The sequence below is a fragment of the Girardinichthys multiradiatus genome, chromosome 18, assembly GCF_021462225.1.
Source record: "Girardinichthys multiradiatus isolate DD_20200921_A chromosome 18, DD_fGirMul_XY1, whole genome shotgun sequence".
Taxonomy (NCBI): Eukaryota; Metazoa; Chordata; class Actinopteri; order Cyprinodontiformes; family Goodeidae; genus Girardinichthys; species Girardinichthys multiradiatus.
In genome coordinates, this window is record NC_061810.1 from 9,078,687 (window position 1) to 9,101,790 (window position 23,104).

General features: G+C 38.5%; 1 protein-coding gene across 1 annotated transcript; it reads left to right on the forward strand.

The window, feature by feature from the left end:
* The first annotated feature begins 8,236 nt into the window (after positions 1 to 8,236).
* Positions 8,237 to 10,107, forward strand: foxl2a (forkhead box L2a). Its single transcript, XM_047390814.1, has one exon. It carries the CDS (start codon positions 8,414 to 8,416, stop codon positions 9,329 to 9,331), a length of 918 nt encoding a protein of 305 aa, XP_047246770.1. The 5' UTR covers positions 8,237 to 8,413; the 3' UTR covers positions 9,332 to 10,107.
* The last annotated feature ends 12,997 nt before the right edge of the window (positions 10,108 to 23,104 follow it).

Here is a 23,104-nt window from a genome sequence, read left to right on the forward strand (position 1 = left end):
TTTTTATCCCCCCTGCTCTGCCCTGGCCCTGCTCGGCTCTTTCTGGGGCATGTTCTCCGTCTCTAATCCTCCTCTTTTCCTCCGTCACTCTGAATCAAACAGTGATGGAAGTCACCTTGTAAGACTGGAAACTCTGACAACCACCAGTTTCACAATGACTGAGGGTAATTCTTTATTAAAGTCAATGTGTTAGGACAGTTTATGTTGTTTTGGAAACAGATACAGGATTCTTTTTGTTTAATAAATAACATTATTCACGTAAACTATCTAGAGGAATTTTTCCAGATGGAAATAGGAACCTTAAACTTTTGTATTTTCCTCTTCAGTGCTTAATCCGCTGTCAGGGTTTCTTGCAGCCACATTATATGTTGTCTGTGTGGTTTAAAAGTATTTCTTTTCTATTTGAGTGATTTTGTCTCCACTGAATGGATTTCCTGTTTGTTATTGTGGTCAAAGCAGAAGCAGGAGAGCTGGAATCAGAGAGGTTCTTGCGGTACATTTTCAGTAAGCAGATCCTGCAGAGGGTGACACTGCTGGCTGAGCACACTGTGTTTTTGGTGACGTGTGTGGTTTCAAGATACTATCTTCAAGGGCTGTTTATTGCATCTGTATGAGATTAGCAACGGTGGCTTCAAATATCATCTATCAGAATCCAACCATAGATACACAGAAAGCGACGATAATACACATCATGTTAGGAGTGGGTTTTTTATCATAGTTGCTTTCTTGCCAGATTGAAAGGAAACCTCAAGTTTTTATTTACACAAAAAAGTACAATCCTGAAATCTTTTGATCAAATATTTCATGTCTACTATTCCATTTTATGTATTACAACCTCATGTTTGTGTTTCTTTGTTTGTCCAGCCATGAGCTGGAGATAGCAGTTATTTGGAAGAAGGTCAGATGAGTACAAGATTGAAAATTCTGACTTACATGAAAAGCACCATGGTGAAGCATGGCGGAGGCAGAATCATGCTGTGGGGAGGCTTTCTTTAGTAGATACAAGGAAGCTGGTCAGACATGACTGAAAGATGGATGGAGCCTAGAACAGGCCACTACTTTGGGGAGGTATATCACATAATGTCCCAATAAAGTACATCAAGGTTTGTGGCTGTATCCTGACAAAATGTGAACTGTCATGATTTGGTTTTTTGAAGTATCTAAATACACAGACTAACAGAGGTGAAAAAGAAGAATAGAATAAACTTACAGGAGTTGCTAAACAAGAGCAGGACATCAAGCACAGGCAGGCAATGGTAGATGGACCAGGAATAAGGCAGGCAAACAGAAGAATCCAGCAGTGAGCAATGAAAACCAGTGGGTTTAAATAAAGAAGCTGGGTGGAGAATTGACAAACGAACCAGAAGAGCTAATCAGATGAAATGTGGATCAACTGGGTCGGGGGGAATGCAGAGCAACTGAAGAAGGGAGGCTAAATAACACAAATGAGCAGAAATACAGAGAAATCCAGGAAAGCAACAAATACCTAACAGGAAAACGACTCTAGATGTATAAACATTAAAACACAAAAGGATGAGGAACATACGTAATTATAATTATAAGGCAATGAACTGAAGAAAACAAGACATAAAGAACAAAGTAGACAGTAGGGAAAATATGTCAGGATCATGACATGAATAGATTTAAGGCATCTGAACACTTTTGCAAGGCACTGTACTAGTGTCCTAGTTCATACAATCTATTAATTTAGTATTTTGTGTCAGCTCTTCCAGTTAATGTCTACTGCTTGAGTTATTTCTGGCCAGCCTATGCAACGTGTACATTAAACTGCAACGTCACACAACAGTGCCTCTTTCACAAGCAAGCACAACGGCCATTTAGCAGAGAACCATTGTGTGGACCCCCGGCTGTATCTGTTCTTATGAATAATGAGAAGATGAAGAGATAAAGAAGACACACAAGAGCAACACAAAACAGTGATGAGAGTGATGGGGAAAACAGGTAGTAAGGCCACAATGGACAGCTGGTGGTCAGAGAACTCTGCCTGGCTTCCCATTTCTCACTGTCCATGTGGCAGTTAGATAACATCTCTTACCTTTATTCTCTGCAACCCACATAGGCTCTGCTTTAAAGTGCATGGGCAGGCTGGTGCTTTGAGGAAAACTGGAATAACCTTGCCTGGTTGCCCTAGCAACAAAAGGGTTCAAAGAGAGGTTGCAAAGCCAAAAAAGAGAAACTGAAAGAGCAGTAGTTCTTCTATTGTACCAAAGGTTAGCAGGAGGAATTGGCCTGAATGTGTTTTGTGAGATATGAATCATAGATATGAGCATTTTAACCTGGGGGAATATTTTAAAAGAGAAGGTTGTTATTAGGAATCCTAAGATTTATTAAGTAACGATGACATTGCACATTAAATGTGAGGACAAGGCATTAAACGGCCCATTATAGCAGACAAGAGTCACGATGACAGGTACCAGATCTACCCCATGCAGCCGGGTTTACATGCGGACCACCAGAGCAGAGCACCCCCCTTGCAACAGCATGTACAGCATATCTTGGCTGTTATGCACCATTAACGCAATGCTGTTCTCACTCAAGCTCAACTGTAAAGGTCAGTTTGCTTACCACTGATTCCTCCACACCTGTCATCTGCAGAATCTCATCTCTGTGCGGAGGAAGAGGACGACTCACATAAACATGTTCTTACAGATGGAGGAGAAAATAAAGAGTCTACGAGTGCTCTGAATGTTTCTCGTCCTGTTCGCTTGTCAGGCTCTGACTTTGATCTGTCTTCAGGGTGTCAGCTGGCAGCTATGTTTGTTTCCCTAACGAGGTAGGCTACCTGTGTAATTACCTCTAATGAAGTGACTTGTTTTGATTTGGGCTGAAATCTAATCCCCAGTTGGGATGAAACTGAAGAGAGGAGTTTGGAGTTACCTTGTGATTGTGATGCAGGAGTTTGACAGTGTCATCCTATTTCAGAGGTTAAATCAATTTGGCCTTTGTGTTTTTAGGAAGTTTATTCTCTGAAGTGAAATGGAGACTTTGTGTCTATTTGGACTGTTATAGTTCTTTTATTCAAATAAGCCAGGAGCTTTTACTTTCTGTCACTGCCTGGCTCACCTTATTTTAACTCTTTCTCTTTTACTCAATTTGCCACATGCACATTGAGATCCATACACGTTCTCCCTTGCCTTGAACAGGCACACTTCAGCTCCTGTTAATCATTTTAGCTCTGGCAGCAGTTCAGAAAAACCTCAAAGAGAAGTTTGTTGGCAGGAGGCTGTAGTGCTTCATCTCTGAGCGAAGGTTACATTGAACACAACCAGGCTTTCCTCCTAGCTGTCCTCAACTTTTACCTTTTAAATCGCCTCCTACTCTAGTTCCCTACTTCACCATTTCATTTGCAGTAACACTCTTTGACTTGCATTTCCCATATTCTAATTGAAACTCTATATCAGATTCATTGCGTGGAGTTTTTGTATGATGATTTGCCTTTTTGATGGATTATGATCATGTCACAGGACCTACTCTGTATCAGGACATAAAGCTTCTTATAGGCTTCCTGATGCTAATATGAAATGTAAACACCACAGGCTACTGAGTGACTAGGAAAATCTAAATGAGCTAATAAAAGCACTGGGGGAGATAGGTCGGGATAGACTTGGAAACATTAGGATACAATAATTTGTATGCTTGAAGGAGAAGGGGATGCACTGTACAAAGTGAGAAAGTGTTCCTCAAACAACACCAGCTGAGGCAGACTCCATAATGAATCATATTTTTGCCTTACAGTTGAACATATGGATGATAAACGTAGCATGCATGTACAAAGTTGCACGTAGGGTTGGAACTCAGATCTGGCTGTTAGTGTTTATTTAACATCTTCTGATCCTGTCTCTGAGACAACAAGGGCCGTGTTAGGGATACTGTATGACAGCTAAGGGTATATACTACTCCTTCCTCTTCACCTCCTCCCATCACCTCCCCTTTTCCCATCTTATTCCAGGGCATCACAAAGATTCCATAAAGGAGTAGCAATGTGATGTTGATGTTTATGATCATGCAGGCGCTTCCAGATGCAAATGATCCGGAGACTAACCCAGGGGGTTCAAACTAGGACAAACCTCTTAAGCTAACAGACAAATACATCAACGAGAAATGATCATGTCCATTTAATGACATTTTGACTTTTTCTCCATATGTGATGTACATGCCCCTGTAAAATTAAAGTGACATCTGAAATCATCACTTAGTTCACAAATAATTGTATCTTCAAAGACATTTAATATGGACTGCTGGTTTTTATTTAACTCTTTCAATTTTATTCTTGTATGGGGAGCCTGTCATTCATGATTTAAACATAATACAAAGAGATAAATTCAGGTAAATTATTTATTGTATATGTGCAAGATTTTAACAAAGTTTCACCATTATACTGTAGTTTATTGCTTGTTTTTGTACTGTAATTCTGAATATATATATAATTATATATATATATATAATTATTATTATATTATATATTATATTATTACTAATTTATAAAAACTATAATAATCAATGCACTTTTTGTGTTAGATTTCTATAATTTTAACATTTTAATATACATTTCGTTAAACAGTATATTCCAAAAATAGTGCCATAAAAACAATAATAATAGTTATAATTAAAGCTTCTGATTTGTCATCTTTCTCGTTTGCTGAGTGGAGCCTCTGCAGTCTCAGTGGGTGTTCTCCGGTCCCGACCTGACCCAGCGGTTCCGTCTGCCGCATTCCACCCGCACGCGCAATCATAAACATCCTTCTCGTGGATCCACGGGGGCAGGAAGTGCGCGGCAGCAGGAATTCCACTCTTTCAAACGCCATTAATCCACAGTTTCAGTGATGGTCCAGGTCCCTCACCTCGGTGTGGCCTTATAGGCCTGTACCACATGTATGCGCACTATCTCCCTCGAACATGTTTTGTCACTCTATCAAAGGGCTGAGAAAAGCTTTGAAATGTAGCTTTGGGCCCTCCGGCTCAGCTCCGGCTTCTCTTCGATGTGGGTCTGACGCAAATAAACCGCTCGTGGTCACGTAAAGCTGAGAGCAGAGAAACTGAACATCCTAAACTAGTACTGGAGGCGGTGCGGCTATGTTGTGATGAAATAGCTTAACGCAGGTGTCACTTATGATATTGAATAAAATGCTGCCCTATTAACATTTTAAAAAAAGAAGTGCTTGACTAAAATGATTAGAAATGCCTGTGTGACCTTAGAAAAGGTCCGGAAAAAGCGACTGCAGCCAAAAACAGGCTAATTTGAGCTTTTGCTAACTTCCGTTAAATGCTCTGGTCTTAACGTAGGCCTAAAATCAGTTTTCAGTTAGGCTATTATTATTAATGCAGCAAAAAAAATAAAAAATAAATACATTTTTCAGCTACGCAAAGTTTATCCGCGTATGCTGTGTTCGACACATTGCTGACAGACGGCTGGGTCGTTTTTTTAATTCAAGAGCATCGAGATATAACTTGAAACGAATTTTAAAGGATGACTATTTAAGCTGAAAACACATAGTCTACTCTGTCTGGGCATCTCTGTGGAGAATAATTAGACCTAGCTACAACTCGTTCATGTGCATGCCAAAATAAATCACCTAATAACCGATGTGCTATAATCCTGTTGCTTGATAACAAAGAAAACATTTCTAATAAAATAGGAGACAGGCCTAAAATTAAAATTAAGCATTAAAATCCAAAACGTTTTTCTTTCTCACAGGCAGCATTAGTCCGAACATTTTTGAACATGAATTACAGTGACAGATGGGTTTGGGGGGGTGGGGGAAGGAAAAGTCCTTTTTATGCTTTTGTTTATTTTTCTCGTCTGTTTTGCCAAAGAAAACACCATTATTTTTGAGATGAACATTCCTCTGCGCCTCTGAGGCCTGCAGCAAGCAGTCAGTTCAAGTTTCAGGGTTTGTGTTTTGTTTACGGATTGTCGATCTGTTTACGTCTTTGTTGTGACGTGAGGCACGTGCATGCGTGCAGCGCAAACCCTGGAAGGTTCCAGTTCCAGGTTATAACCTGGTCATAAGCACTGAAATACCGCGAGAAAAACGGTGAAGCGCAGCTGGCCTGACAAAACGCAATTATTGAAGAAGTTATTGCTATAGTTAATTTATCTATATTTACTCGTCTCTATTATTTTTATTCTTTGTCATTAATTGATTCAGTATTTTTCATACAATATATTTTCTTTCCTTGGCAACAATGAAACCGGAATGTTCATTCACTTATTTTTTTCATTCATTTTATTCATCCATTCACTCATTCAACCAATCAACAGATATATTTCCTCATAAGTGATCATTTTATTTTTATTTGACAAATTTCAATTGATCTCTCTTTACGTATTTGAATTGGAGGCCAATCCATCTAAATATTTATTAAAATAATAATTTGTAATGTTCTTAATCAAAACAGCACTTCCTGCGCGTTATAAGTAATTTTCGGTTAGCAGTCCTAAAGCAAAAATATTTATATAGCTATCAAGGAATTAGCATTTTTCAAAAAAAAAAAAAAAGGAAAGTTTGACAGAAAAAGTTTACTTAATTATGAAATTCTTTGCTTCCTGTATCAATTGTTTTATATACTCTTCCACAGATTTGTACCTTATCTGGAAGATTGATTCATTAGCCGAACACATTGAATGATGTCATATTTTAAGGCAAATGCTTACAAAACAGAGGCATTAATGATGGTGTTGAGATGTTCGGGAAATGCTCTCCATCTTAAATATTGGGGGGTGGGGGACAAGAAAAAACATGGCTCGGGACTGTGAAGCGGTAGTAATAGCACGTTGAGAGATGGTTGGCTCTCACCGCTGTTCAGCTGCCGCAGCCTGGCTGCAGAGTGACTGCAGGCTGATGACACACATGCCAGTGCTGTTCCACCTGCACAGACTCCCAGAGCACGGAAATACACTCCCGAAGAAAGCCGAGGGGAACCTCATGGGTGGTCGGAGACATGGATACCACTGCACGCACTGCGAGCTAATTAAGCCGCACTGGATATGTCCAGGTTTTCCAAGAAGCTGTGAACACGCGAAAGTCTGCAAAATGCGTGGAATTGGTGCTGCGCATACTGTCAGTTTGGCATTTGGCCACAATTTCTGTTTCAGGTAGATGTAAGCCGTTTGAAACAAAATATAAAGGCAATTTCATATATAGAATACATTATAAAAATGGAGGTTTAGTTCTAGTAACATTAATTTCATTTTGGTAACAAATCACATTTTGATAAGGATAACTAACTATTATTCTCATTGCAGTGTGAAGCAAATAACAGTAAGGTGGACATGTTTAGGTTTGCACTATAAATGCAAAGTCTGTAAAAGTGAGGAACCATCATAATATTTGTGGTTTAGTTTCTGTGTTGGAGCAAGGATGTAAGTTTGTATCCAGCTTTAACAGATTAGCCTTAGTGCTAATGCTAAAACGTCCTAGCAAGCTCAGGTTTTTATCGCTGAGGCAATCTCAGCTGTGGCTCTCAGAGAAAAAAAACCTACGTGCCAACTTGTTAGACGAAATATTTAATAAGATCATATCCCTTAATCACCAAGTAATTCTTATTTTATTTTTATTTTTGTCTTCTTTTTAGCAGATAGAGGGACAAATAAGAAAATCAAAATGATCATAGAATATGAGTTAGACTCTTTGTAAATTTTGTAAAGTATGTACATTGGAAAATTGTATTAAAAATGTAATTTATTTGTGTTTTATCTGGCAAACTTGCATAACTGCTACTCAGAAATATTGATAAAAATCTCCTTAGATAAAATCTATACTAATTGTTGGACCCATGTTGTTGATTAAATATAACCTTTTATTTTATCAGTGTAAAAAGATATCAAAACATGATTTGCCTAGTATATGTAATTGCATGCTAAAGTATGAATAAAAATTCATCTTGGTCCTCATCCAAACAGACAACCGTTAAAGCAGCTGAATATAAACAGCTTCCTTTAGATGCAATAACATGCTAAATATATTTGGCTCGCTGGCTGTTTATTTTCTCTCTGTTTGGATGCACTTAGTTTTTATCCATGTTATTCTGTTATGACTAATTCACCCAGAGTTTAACGTGTGGCGAGGGGCTCATTATATTTTCATTGACTGTGACTACCGGAGGCGGGAAAAGAATCCAAGCGCAAATCACAGAGCGCTACGTCGCTCCGCAGAGAGCATTGGAGCAAAATCAGCCAAGAAAGGGCTGGGCTTAATAGCTCACAAACCAGAACCTGGGTTGCGCCTTTTCAAATCAGTCTACAACAATTTGCAGTGGATGAAACAAGAAAGTTTGATGCAAAGTTGGGATTTGGCATTGCGCTTTCAACTCGACGAGCATCCTGTGTTTGCGCAAAGAAGTTTGGCTTTTCAACTTGTCGGACTGGAGTTAACTTGTGCTGGGTTGCGCAATGATGGCCACTTACCAAAGTCCGGAGGAGGACCAAATGGCCTTAATGATCCATGACACCAACACGACCAATGAGAAGGAGCGGCCCAAAGAGGAGCCGGACCAGGACAAAGCGGCAGAGAAGCCGGATCCGTCCCAGAAACCACCGTACTCCTACGTCGCTCTCATTGCCATGGCCATCCGGGAGAGCGCAGAGAAGCGCCTCACTCTGTCCGGTATATACCAGTACATTATCAGCAAGTTCCCCTTCTATGAGAAGAACAAGAAAGGCTGGCAGAACAGCATCAGGCACAACTTGAGTCTCAATGAATGCTTCATCAAGGTTCCGCGTGAGGGAGGCGGCGAGAGGAAGGGGAACTACTGGACCCTGGACCCAGCCTGTGAGGACATGTTCGAGAAGGGGAACTACAGGAGACGGCGCAGGATGAAGCGGCCTTTCAGACCCCCGCCAGCGCACTTCCAGCCTGGAAAGGCCTTGTTCGGAGGGGACGGCTACGGCTACCTGACCCCACCCAAGTACCTGCAGTCTAGCTTCATGAACAACTCCTGGTCGTTAGGCCAGCCGCCCACCCCGATGTCCTACACGTCCTGTCAGATGGCCGGCGGCAACGTGAGTCCGGTGAACGTGAAGGGATTGACGGCCCCGTCATCCTACAACCCCTACTCCCGGGTGCAGAGCATGACGCTGCCCAGCATGGTAAACTCTTACAACGGCATGAGCCACCACCACCACCACCACCCCCACCACGCGCAGCAGCTGAGCCCGGCCACGGCGGCACCTCCTCCGGTGTCCTCCAGCAACGGAGCCGGACTGCAGTTCGCCTGCTCCCGCCAGCCCGCGGAGCTCTCCATGATGCACTGCTCTTACTGGGAACATGAGACCAAACACTCGGCGTTACACACGAGGATTGATATTTAAACTGTGTACAAATGAAGACTCTGAGAGTTGATTCCTGTGATTTCAAAACAGAGCCAACAGTATTTTTTAAAGAGATCGTTCTGATGAGCTGTTTGGGTCCAGCTGATGGGAAAGCCGATGGAGAAATATGAGCTCTTACTGAGGGAGACCATTTCACAAAATGGAAGTGATCAGCGTACATCAGGTAGCACAACCATCGGACTGATGGCCATAACTCTGTTCTGTTCAGCGTGACATAAAAAAAACATGCTTTTGTTGCGGACATGCAGACACAACTTTTTGGTATGCGTAAATGGGCCTTTTACTTTTACGCACGGCTTCACTTAGAGTGTTCCCCGGTGAGATAAGGGTATAAGATGCCCTATTTAAACCAGTGCTTGAATTTGTAATTAGACCGGGGTTCGTTTGACCTAAAATAACCTGCACAGAGCATGGCCTGCACAGTCAGTCTTAGTCGGAAGAGGTTGTTGGCTTTAGAAGGTTTTGGGAAAAGCTCCATCAGACATTCAAAAAAATACAATTCAGGGCTTTTTAAATCTCTTCATTACATATGTTTGTAAAGATGTAAATTCTAGTATGACGCCAGTCAGTGCCAGGTTCTGTTAATCTTTCTAATTATTATAACTTTTTTTTTAAATAAATGTGATTAGATATTTCTCATTCATGCTTGGGCCATGTTACATGTTAATTGGCACTTTGCCCTGTTTTTTTTTGTTTTTTTTGTTTTTTTCTAGGTTTGTGAATTTCTTAATAAACTTGCATTTCTTAAAATAACAGCGCTGGTGAAGTAGTCTGTTCTGTGCTTTGTAGGCTGTGAGAAACACTGAGTTTAACTTTGTTGAAATCACGGAAGACGTGTTGGTCTGAGCCAGCTTTTTTAGAAAAGAAATGAAGAGAAATTCCCGAGACAAGCTGCGGTGCATATTAAGGAAAACATTCAAGCGCAAACTAAGTTTTTTCTATTATTTCTAAAACAGAAACGTAGCCTACGGTGTGCTTTTCTAGATATACCACGATCCCGTTAGGTTTAATTAATTTATCAACTTCATAAATATAATAAAATACTAATAATATTGAAGTACATGACTATGATTATGCAATATTTGTCTGAAAATATGTTTGCCATGCTGTAGTGCTTTATATGAACGTCCAAAATATAGTTATTAAATATGACTTATTAATAAATATGATATTGTTTTTTTTAATTTCATGAAATATCCCTGAGAACGGTACAATGCAGCCTTTTTACTATACTTTTCATGGCGCTAAATGAGACGTAATATGTATATGAAATGCATACCGATGTTGGAATAATGGACATTTGAAAGAAAAAGAAAGTATTGAGGCCTACTTTATCAGTCCTAATAATAATAATAATAATAATTGTAACAACAATAACAATGATTTAACTTAATCGTCAGATTAATCTACAAAAAGAAAACTTTACTGCTCGATTTAATTTATAAAGGTCCATTTAATAGGAGAAGTAAAAATTAAATGTATAACAGTAATTATTATTATCGTAATTACTACTATTATTATTTTAAATACCGTTAATATTACTCTTCAATCTGCAGCAATAGAAAAATGTTACGGATACCGTTAATATAAAGAACAGTCAGTTTAGTAGGTAAAGAAAAATATCGAAATATAATAACAATAACAATAATATTTATTTGAATGTATCCTAATCTAACTAAATGAATCCACACTCTAAATGAAATATTATTTCTTTCTTTCTGCTGAAACAATCCGGCCGTCGCGTCCCTCTGAGGTGTCCCTGACGACCCTGTTCCATAACGGGACTGTTTTTCTCGGCTTACTTTTTCATAAAGCACACACTGGTAAAAACAATCACCTTAAGGCAGACATCGTCTCTCCTGCGTTTACCAATAATTATTGTCGCCACACTGCGGAATAACCACGCATTTCACGGCTCTTTTTTTTTTTTTTTTTTTTTTCTTTACATCAAGTCACAGTTATTCCTGCTCAGCTGTTGCCTATAAAACACACACCAGCGCATCCTCACACGACTAAATGAACTTTGGGATAACTCCTCAAAGATAATACAATTCAACGTTTTCCAACAGGATTCAATGGGCGCCAGGAGATGTATCCGCGCTTTCACCTCCACCCAACCCTTCTTCTCCAAACCAACTGTCAAACACGAGTTCATCATCCTCTACGAAACAAAACAGATACACACCCACGCCACAGAAAGGGCTTTGTGCTGCAGGGAGCATGAGTGGGTCGCGTTTGCGCGTGTTTTTACAGAGTTGATAATATGGTCACAGTCACAGCTTATGTTAAACCACAGGTTGATTAACACATGGCGGGTGGCTTGTTATTTTGTCTCCACTGTCTGCTTGGATAACAAACAATATTAAGAGCCGTGATGCCTATTTATAATATTAGAGATTAGGTCTTAATCTGAGCAACAGCAACATAAAGCTCAATAGACCCATGGGTGTTTCCATCAGTGTGTAACAACTAAAACGTAAAATAATACATGCAAAATATTAGCAACTTATGATGCAGCGGTGAGTATTACCTTGTTAAATATAATACAACTCAAATGATGTCGAACCTTTTTACAGGGGTTTAATAAACACCTGAACTTCTGTTCCGCTTTTCACAGATCAGTTATAGTTTCAACGTCAGGTAGGAGTTGCTCATAAATGAACGTAGCCCATAGATCACACAGATGATATATAATCTCAATTTTAGAATAAAGTGCGTAATGCTGCTGACGTTTTTATTTTTTATTATTTTATTTTTTTTGGTTTTTTTTTTGGTCTGTTTCTAAAATATTCCACTACAAAAGAAGACGTGATCAAACACCAGAAATATTCATTCATTCATTCATTCATTCATTCATTATTGTGTCAATTTCCAAAGGCCCAAATTAAAAAGAGAGAGAGAATGAAACGTCATCACGCAGAGGTCTGACGGAGGAACACCGACACTCCATTGGGCAGAGCGTTGAAGCGAGCCTGACATGGAGCTGTGTACGTCCTCGGCTTCCTCACATCATTGTTTTGTAAACAATAAAGAGATAAGGACGCGTTTGAAAGGCGAGAGGATTCCAAACAAGCTCTCAAAAAGTAACAAATACAAAAAAAGGGTTTTACAAGGAATAATATTTCGACGAGAGGCAATCTTCACGTTAACCAATAGGATGCGTATTGTTGTTGTTTTTTTTTAAATATAATTTCGTTTAGTTATAATCTCGGTTTTTATTAAAGACAAGAAAGCTGATTTAACCCGTACTGGTTCCGTCCTGCAGTAATTATTCTTGTTTTTGTCGGGGCCCTCTCCTTCCCATGCGTTCAGCGCGCTTCAACACTTTTCCGTGAAACTCGGAGCCTCAGAGGCAAACCGATAAGTGTGCGCAGGCGTATAACCGGAGAGTGGACGTGCCCCATGTGGCAGGTGAGCAAATGTGTTGAGAGGCTCCCAGTTCAGCCAGGCAGCCGGAAAACAATGGGCCTGCATGGATTACGGGATGTCTTGGGCGCTGAGAGAGACAAAGCCAGTTTAGATTCACGATGTCAGAGGCCGGCTTTAATACGATCCTCTTCTTTTAGGGCTGATATTATAGTCCTCGGATCACACATGTATTTTTCAGCTTCCTCTGAATATCTAAAACACATTAAATAGATAGATAGGTATCTTAAATAACATCAAAATGTGTTAAATTAAAATATGACAAATCTGAAAGCATCAAACCAATGAATTGGATTAACATTCAAACTCTATGTTTTTTAAACTTACACTCTGTTTTTTACTATCCATTATAAAATGAGTTTTTGCAGGTATTAAATATTAGTCATTACAATTAATTTAAATTATAGCTAAGCAGTTTGTAAATGTAATGGTTAATAGCCTTTGACATTATTTCTTTCTTTTTTTATTGGTAGGAATTCCTTCCAAAATATTTGATCAGAATTTAACTGAAGTTGATGGTTCGGCCTGCCCCAATTCTCATTCATTTTGTGTGGTCTACAGGGGAGAAGGATAAGGCTCATGTTTATAAGGGCTGTAAATACAGACTATCAATAGATTAAAAGAAGAAGACTTGAGTTTGGAAAATGTTTCTGTGAAGGAGCAAAAAGTTCACGGGACAGTGCGGATTCTTTGAAAGTGAGTTTTTGTGACGTTATTATGAGTAGTAGTTCCCTTACCTGTGGCAGACAGAGGTCATCTAGCAGGGAGGTTGTAGTAAACCGAAGGACTCCTCAGAAAGATGGAAGGCCTACACCTACAGCTCCAGCTTTGCAGATTTGACCAATTTCAGGCAAACTCAATCTGAAAATGTTTCAGTCCATCAGATATAACACTATATTAGCAGTTAATAAATGTGTACGCTTTCACAAGAAGCTTTTGTCATGTGTGTCACGACTGTCACCATTTTCTAAGCAGAACAACGTCCATGCTGCTAAGCTACATAGTGTTGGTTGATGCTGGTGACTGTCACTGTATCTCATCTCATCAGATGTAAATCATCCAGTGGAGTAAAACTTTAGATTTTGCAACTGATGTCATTTGTGCAGCTATGTCTTTTAGTTCAGGGTACCAGAGGTCTTACATTCAGCCAATCAGGTGGATGGATGCAGCCTGCAGCCTCTGCCCGTCTAACTTTAGCATAATAACACTGAAATTGTTCAGGTGAGCAAACTGAGCAAACAGCAAAGAACTGAAAATCAAGAACGATTTCTTATCAAATTATAGTAGTTTAAGAACTGCTAATAGCATCATATCCTACAGATATAAACATTTTCGGTCCAATTCGGTTTTAAATAGCAAATATCAGTTAAAGTCTGTCTGACTACCTCTGAGGATCGTTTCACTTTTTGACAAACTAACAATGATCTGGCATCTGCATGCTAGAGCTAATGGAACCATCAGTCATAATAACTTCACTGGTAAAAAATCCAAACCCTCACTTGAAGTTTATATCCAGCTTTTCCTATAAGGCCCAGTGCTAATGCTAACAACAAAGCTGCTATAGCAAAGTGAGCTTCTTCACTGTGAGGCAGTTGTTGCCAGTGAACCCTACATCTTCAAAAACTAATGCTTACTTTACAAAGTAACATTGAAGGTGCTTCGTATTATTAAGTCCAAGGAGGACCCAGCAGGAGTATCTGTTGTCATAGAGGAGATGCATCCAACAAACTGGTTTTTGCACAGTAATCCAGCTGCAAAACTGGCTCATGAAGTAGCTACTAGTTATTATTATGAACTGTTGAGGAAGCAGATATCAACTGATCCAAGCTGATTTCTGGTTTTAAAGGAATATTAAGTAAGATTATTCTGGATTAAGAAATTGCTAAAATGTTATTCAATTTGGTGAACAAAACATAAACTGACAAATGTTGCCAAAAGATATAAGAACAATATGAAATAATCAGGAAGTAATTAAATCAATTATTTAAGTAAAATGATCTTAAGAAATAGGTGAATATATTTAGAAAAAAACTGCTTCAGCTTTAATTAATCGAGTATGCTGTAGCTGTAAAACTTACATTATTTAGCTATCTATTTAAAGTTATGCAAATACAATGCATGCAAGTTGTTACACAAATCTTACTTATTGATTACATTTTAACAAACGTTTATATAGGTCTGGGTGTTATTTCTAAAAAGGCGTTTTTCAGCGTCATGTCAGCGGACCTGCGGCGAGGTTCAGATCAACACTCACTGCTGTTTTCCTGCATGTCGCTGCACAGAGGGTCATGCTGATAAAAGCTCATTTAACCAAAGTGATGAATATATTTCTCAGAGTCCACTGTTATTTCTCCGTGAGGTGAAAAGGTTTAGCGCAATGTGCGGTTTGTTTTCCACGTCTTTTCCGCAGAGCGCTCTCTGAATAACCATGATTGTATCCTTTGTTGCGCTTTAAGAGATGACAGATTATAATCAACAAGACGAATGAGGTCAACTTATTGTAGAGGCAACACATTTGACCCTCGCTTTGTGTTCCCTCTCTCTGTGTGTCTCACACAAACACTGACGCAGGAGCGTATATACCTGGACTCGTTCCGCGTTTGAAAGCCCTGCATGCTCCACAGGACACCGGTGATGCGACCCGGCCGGTCAAGTCACACGCAGGTTGCAGGTTTCCCAATGCCTGTGCACAATTGAATTCCTAACATTCTGGCTGATGTTTGGGATCGAGGAGCAACAGTTTCCACCTAGAAGCGCCGCACATCACCCTGAACCCATTGAAAAGGAGAGTGGGGGGTCACCACTGTTTGGTATACATCTGCTCCAAACAGGAAAATATGCAGAGATTTGATTCGGAGAAAATCCGGCAATTGTTCAACACAACATGAGTTTTTTTCTGTCAATTTTAGGAGAATGAACACTGAAGGTTCAATCTGCCTGCAGCAGATCTGTGCATCTCTGGACCTAATTTAGCCCTGTTTATTTTCTGAACGCGCCCTCTGGTGAATCTCCAACTGTCCACGGTGATCTACGTGATGTTTTCACTAACTGCTGATCCCTATCTCAATGACAATCGCACGAAACAATGGATTACATGTAATAATTCTTCAATAATCCCAAATAATTGTTGTACAGTATGCTGATCCGTTTATAAATAGGAACATACGTTTGTTAACTGGGCCTCTGGTCGACAAAAGGTTCATCCGATGTCCAGAAATCCAGTGTCTATAAATACAACAGAGTGTCATCTATTCAAGGAGCACAGAGAAAACCATCACGCATTGACCTTTCATTACCACTTAGACCTCACATGTGCCATGCAGACCAGTCTGACAGGTGGTCAGGCCCTGGTAAAGATTATTAAAGAGCATGTTCTTGTACTAAAATGTGCGTTTGTTTTGGATAGACTATAATTGATATTTCATTGCAGTAGTGTCATGTTAACAGCTAAAATTAGATAAATTCTACATTTATTCTACATTAAATTACATTAAATAAATACGTGAGGTTAAGTATTCTGTTTTATGTTGATTTAAACTTTGGGCACAACAGGTAGTATTTTTTAGTGTAGATTTTCTTAATCAAATAGAAGTAGGAAACATCTGCAGGATGAACAGGTTATACACAACAGGATAAGAAACATATTTAAAATTTCTTAATTCATTATCCTGTTCCTAAATATAAGTATTAAACCTACAGGATCATATTGATCAATAACAAATAGACCTAAAAACTACAGTTTCACAGCTGCAGTTATGAGGAGTGCAGGCAAACAAGTTTAATGAGTCCAGAAGAGTCTAGGTGATCTGGTTGGTCCACCGTGGTAAAGAGAAAAAATCTATTTTGTGATTAATGGCAGAAATCGTTAATCAGTAATACGCCTTTTAAATCTATTCTTCTGAAGTGGGATGTGAACTGTTTCCCTGACAACTACAGCTAAGATGTGCCCGTTTAGGGTTACGGCCCTCATCTAACTAGTAAGTATGACTTTAGCATTAGCGCTGCAGCTAAACTAGCTAAAAACAGATACAAATCTTGCCCCAAAACCAAAAACTTTCTTGACCAGAAGTGTTATGACAGTTCTTAGCTTTTTTAAGTCGACATATTCATCAATAATAGTACAACCCATGTAAACTTAGGAGCCTAAAGGGGAACGCAAATCTAGAACGGTGCATTGTGGTGTGTATTTTGACTTACATCAAATTATTATTTTTTTTTTACCTGTAGTTATAAGTTGTCCCACTAAGATCCAAGATCCCATTTGCAAGAGAGACTTGTTTAAAAAAATGGTGCCTTGAACACACATTGGAAGCTCTAGAACAGATCTGTGGATTTTAGCGTAATGCATTTATCCATTGGTACCAGCAGGTGGTGTAACCTACCACAAGAAACATAAATAATGACTAACTACACCAAAATTAATTTATTTTACGGTGAAAATGTCCACTATGTATACATTTTAAACAACTTCATAATATTAGCTTAGCATTCCTATTGTTTTTGTTTTTATTTTTTCCAATGTTCTTTCTTATAAGCTTGTGGGTTAATATATATATATTTCAAGCTCAAAAATTTATTGATATTCCCATCAGAAATAGTGCTACAATACAACCATAGAAGAAGAACAACCAAGAATTTCTTGATGCACATCCTTTACTGTTCTGTGCTGGACACATTAGAATAACATCTGACTAAACCAACGTCTTCTGTTCAATTCTAATCAAAAATATTGTTAGGATTTGTCAACACAAAAACATAGTTAATGTCGTTAAAATGTAACCTTTATTAAACACTACATTTACAGCTTCATTTCAATTAAATTAATTTAATGGCTAAGATTTAAAACCCTTTAAGATATATTTTTTACAGTGTGCTGGTAAGTTGGATTTTTGCAGCTGATTTTACAAACAATGAATGAGAATAACGGTTCGTTGAGCCATCATCCTTTGTTCAGTTCTGAACAAAACATGTAGATAGAATTTGCTTTAAAAATAAAGTCGTTTATGTTAGAACCTAACTTTACTTTTACAAAATAACATGCCCAAATAAAACTTAAATAATTTTAATGGCTTATATTTAACACTTCCCCCAGATCCCTTTTTATAGTGGGCAAACAAGTTATGACGCAGCAACAGCACTTAACAACTTTAATGAGTTTACAGCTAGTTAAAGCTGTAAACAAATTTCAATTATTGCTTCAACAGGAACATAACGGTATTGTAAACTGACGTCTGCTGCACACCGCATACAATGAACAAGAATAACAGTTTATTTCTATTAACCAGGAAAAGCCTCATTGAGATTAAAAATCTCTTTGACAAGAGTGTCCTGACAAAGGAAAAATAAAAAATAAAAATTTCTACTGACCGACATACCAGCACACTCATTCAAACAAACAGATAGATCAAATTCAGCTCTGGGAATCAGACAAAACATCTGTAAACAGATGTGCCTCACTCCAAGTCATCCAGCATTTTCTCAAAAGGTGATGGACCGCCATCTTTGATTAGATTCTAATGAAAATCTGCAGTTGGGATTTAAAGCAAAAAATTGTTAATGTTGAAGGATTATTTACAAGGTATTATATAATTAATGTGCTCGATTGAAATTTAAATTATTTTTATACTTAATATTTATTCATATTTAAGAATTCTCTTCAGATCTCGGAAATAAACCCACAAATTACCAACTTTACTTCACGTCCTTGAATAAAAGCTGAATCACCTCTGAGGCATAACTATGGGCCAATGAAACTGCATAAACAAACAAACACAGCAGCAGCAGTCAGCCTGCACCGGCATTAGGCCCGTGGTCCTTCCTGCCGTGGATGTGACAGAAAACTCACCGGTTTATACTGTAAAGGGGAAATGAGATAAAATGCTTCCGTTCACTTGATTATGAGCTACAAATTGCTTTGTTGGGATTTAAATGGCAGGACTTTTTTCCCATCGTGCATTGATGGAGTCTATTTTTAAAACCCCTTTCCGCTCTTGGACCTCTAAACACTTCCGCAGGGCTGGCAACAAGAGGCTATTAGGATAACTCCTCTTTTGTTAACATTCCAATTAATCAAAGATGAAACCGAATTCCCACTGGGATCATTAAGGTCCAACACCTGTTCTTCTGATACTGTTAGATATATAATGACCCAGTTCAGACTAATGGTCATTATCCAGCCTCTGGGGAGGGGGTGAGACATGTAATCACTGAAACCCAATTAAAAATCAGGCCATTAACAGTAATAGAAACACAACCTCGTTCGGAAATAAATGTCAAACACCGAGCTTATTGATACCAAAACGTCTCTCACAAAATATTTGAATTTCACAACAGAGCAAGAGCATGAGACAAAATCCCCAAACTCAATGACATATTCTTTAGTCAGTCTGAATAGATGATCACATTGGGTGTTTAGCTGCTAAAATGTCACATTCCATCACCCACAATTTCTTTAAATAATAAGATTTGTGAAGTAAGTATCCCAACTGGCCACAGCACAGACATGCAAAACAGGAAGCTGGCCCTTAGGCCTGTCCCTGGTCCTGCCTTTATGTGCATGCCAAACCCAGTCACCGGTTAGATCCCAGGCACTGCAATCCAATTCCAGCCATACATCTTTGAAGCAATTACATACCCTTTGGCAAGGACTAACGATTAAACAAATGATTATATTTTGATATCCATAATTATACGCATTCGCCTAAGGTATCCTTTCAAGTTCAATGTGCTTTTTATTACATGGTTATCACTGGTGATGAGATTACGCACAGTGTGGGTTTGGAACGAGTTAGGGTACATTTAATTGAATAAGAGGGGCAGTAATGGAAGCATGCTGGACCCAACCTAGGCTGCACAGCCTGCTCCCTTTGAGCCCAGTTCATATTTAGCAAATTTCAGACAATGAGAACATTATGAGGAGAGAGTCTTATAACCCTGCCCTCCATAGGTCAGGAAAAATGCCACATGACTTACATCTACTTTTCTGGTGAGGTTCACTAAACATGTTTTTTCAGTAGGTTAGTCCAAATCCAGTCAAAATCAGCTGTAATTTGCTTTATGGCTGCAAAATCTGATCATGCATTTCCATCATGCAAGTCTTAACAGCATCAAATACCACCATTTAACTCTGGTTAAGAGTGTGCTATTGTGCATGCTCCGCATAGTACTTCTTGATGGTCTTGGTTGATAGTGAGATGCGATGTGTAGCTCTTTGCTGCCCTTTTGTGGTAAGAAATCGGATGACACACTGCGATGTCTCCACTTTATCTGGGTTCTTCAGTTTGTCGTGCATTCATTATGCATGGGACAAAGTCTGAAAATATCTCCCAATGATATTAGAAAATAACACAGCTTATACTGTAATACCCTGTTCTGCTGCACCCCCCCCCCACCCCCCAACCCAACCCCATGATGTCACGTATCGCAGTTTTATTTGACACTCGCCAACTACCTAAACACTTACAGCATTTCAAACATGTCTCTGCTACTTGCAGAGGTGGGTTGAATAGCCAAATATTATACTCAAGCAAGAGTAGCACTACATTAATATATTTTAACTCAAGTAAATGTAAAAAGTAGTCATCCAAAAAGTAACTCATGCAAGAGTTAAAAATTATTTAGGAAAATTATGTAATCATACAGACAAAAATATTAAATTATGTACAGGTTCTGGTACTTAATAATAGTAATAATAATAATAAACTAAAAATAAATGAGTAAAATAAATCAAATTGTGACAAAATAAGACATTCAGGCAGAAGAAACACATATTTAAAAATCTGAGTTTTCCACAACATAAAACTTTTGAAACCAATATTTAGAGTAGGTACTGTATGTGTTCAAACAAAATACCTCCAGTGATGCTATGTACTTTTTCTTGCATATTCACTTGACGTCCAAGTGGCACAAAAGGCTCAGCAGACAGAAAATAACTTCAGAACAATGATGCTTGTATACAAACCAGAAGTCTCTCAACACAGAGACACGTGTTTCTGTGTTCAGTGGATTTTTGGTTAGAAAGTGTTTCTTTATCATTCAGTAAAGCATCTCGAGGAGTAGTTTGAAATTTTACTCAAGTAGCGTACTGCAAAATATTATTACTCAAGTAGAAGTAAAAAGTATGGTGCCGTAAAACAATTTTACTTTTTTCCCAAAAAGTTCTTAAGTAAATGTAACTAGTTACTACCCACCTCTGGCTGCTTGCTGAAAAGTTCTTGAAAAGTTGTTTAAAAATGACACAAAAAAAACACACACACACACACACAAAGAACACAGAGTTACATTAGCTTTACAAAAGGAAGATGCCTTAAAAAGTCACTTATGTTATAAGTGTAATAATAAATAATACTTAATAAATTACTGAGTGAAAATACTGAGATCATACTAAAAGTTTATTACTTAATAAAGTTTACACAGGGGACTGTACTCTCACCATTCCTTTTCACTCTGTACACCTCAGACTTCCAGTACAAGACAGACTCCTGTCATCTGCAGAAATACTCGGATGATTCTGCAGTCGTGGGGTGGATCAGAGATGGACAAGAAGATGAGTACAGGAAGGTGGTGGACCGCTTTGTGGCATGGTGTGGAAACAATCATCTCATTTTGAACGTGACTAAAACAAAGGAGATGATTGTAGATTTTAAGAGAAACAGGAATAAGTCAAAAACTATTTCTATCATGGGAGAAGAAGTGGAGGTGGTGGAGGAGTATAAATACCTCAGTGTTCACCTGGACAACAGACTGGAGTGAAGATGCGACTGTGAAGCCATCTACAAGAAGGGACAGAGCAGACTGTACTTCTTGAGGAAGCTTAGGTCCTTTGGTGTTTGAAGCAAGATGCTGCATATCTTCTATAAGTCTGTTGTGGAGAGTGTGATCTCTTCTGCCATCATCTGCTGGGGAAACAGCATCAGAACCAGAGACTTAAAAAAGCTCAACAAGCTGATAAAGAAGGCTGGTTCTGTTCTTGGGACTCCTCTTGTGGGAAGACAGATTCTTCATAAAATGAAGAACATTGAGCATCCTCTTCATGAGACTGTCCTACAACAACAGAGTGTCTTCAGTCAGAGGCTTCTTCAGATCTGCTGTAAGACGGAGCGCTACAGGAGATCCTTCCTGCCCACAACCATCAGCATCTACAACGGCTCTTTGAGGAAACCTACATAATATGAGCTATAACAATATTTAATTTCCCTTTGGGATTAATAAAGTATTTTTGAATTGAATTGAATTGAATGTTATTTGAATAACATAAGTATTTGAATATTTTTTCCATGTTGAATAAATGGAAAAAATAATATGATATATTGTGTTGTCTAAACAAATAACTCTAAATGTTGCATGATCTCTGTGATTAGAATGAAAGTTGTCCAGCACTAAGTACATCTATTCAAGGATACATTTGAGTGTTTGTATGTATTTTAAAGCTTATTTTTAATTATATTCCAAGTGGAAGGGAAATGTTAGAATGTCTTTATGTTGCTTCAGCCCTTTATCCAAGATCTTTATTTGCAAGTTATTTGGTAAGCTGTTACTTTTGCACTCAAATCACAAAAATTTACAAAACACACTTTTTTATATAGATAAAACCATACCGTGTGTAATAATGTGTAATGATCTTGAATTTTCCTGACAGCAGATTTATTTTGTTATTTGTATTCATTATTTAGTGGTATAGCCATGTGGGATATTATTGAATAATCATTTTAGTGCAGTCATGGTAAGAAAACAAAGTACGTTATAAATGCTTGATAAAAAAAAAAAAAAGAAACATCCATTCCTTAAAAGGTATTTTACTCCTGAACAAATGTCTATGCTGAGGACACAGCTTGAAATAACCAAAGAGGTCAAAAAACAAAGAAATCGTAAGAAACCCAGTTAACATGTTGATGACAGAACAGTTAGAAAGCAACTAAAAAAGTATGGCGTGTTTTCCTGGAGAAAGCCCAGTCAATAATAAAGGAACATGGCATGTCTTTGGTTTGCGCATGTTGTATCCGACCAAACCACAACACCTCTGGAATATTGCTCTTTGAGCAGACGAGACCTAGGAGTAGATGTGTGACCACAATGAGCAGCTCCAAGCACAGCATCAGCATATCACCTCATGCCATCTGTCAAACATGGAGGTGGACGTCTGATCATTTGGGACGATTTACACTAAAACAAACTGGACACCTCAAAAAAAACAACATAAGACTGGTCATAAAACAGCACCATAACAGAAAACTGACCTGAGTAAAAGACTGAAAGCTGTATGTGAACTAAAAACCCCAAACGTTACTGGGCTCAGAGCAAAGGTGATCTTACAGAGGACAGTTCCAT

Coding starts and splice junctions, on each gene's coding strand:
- foxl2a (XM_047390814.1), top strand. CDS start 8,414: ATGATGGCCACTTACCAAAGTCCGGAGGAGGACCAAATGGCCTTAATG.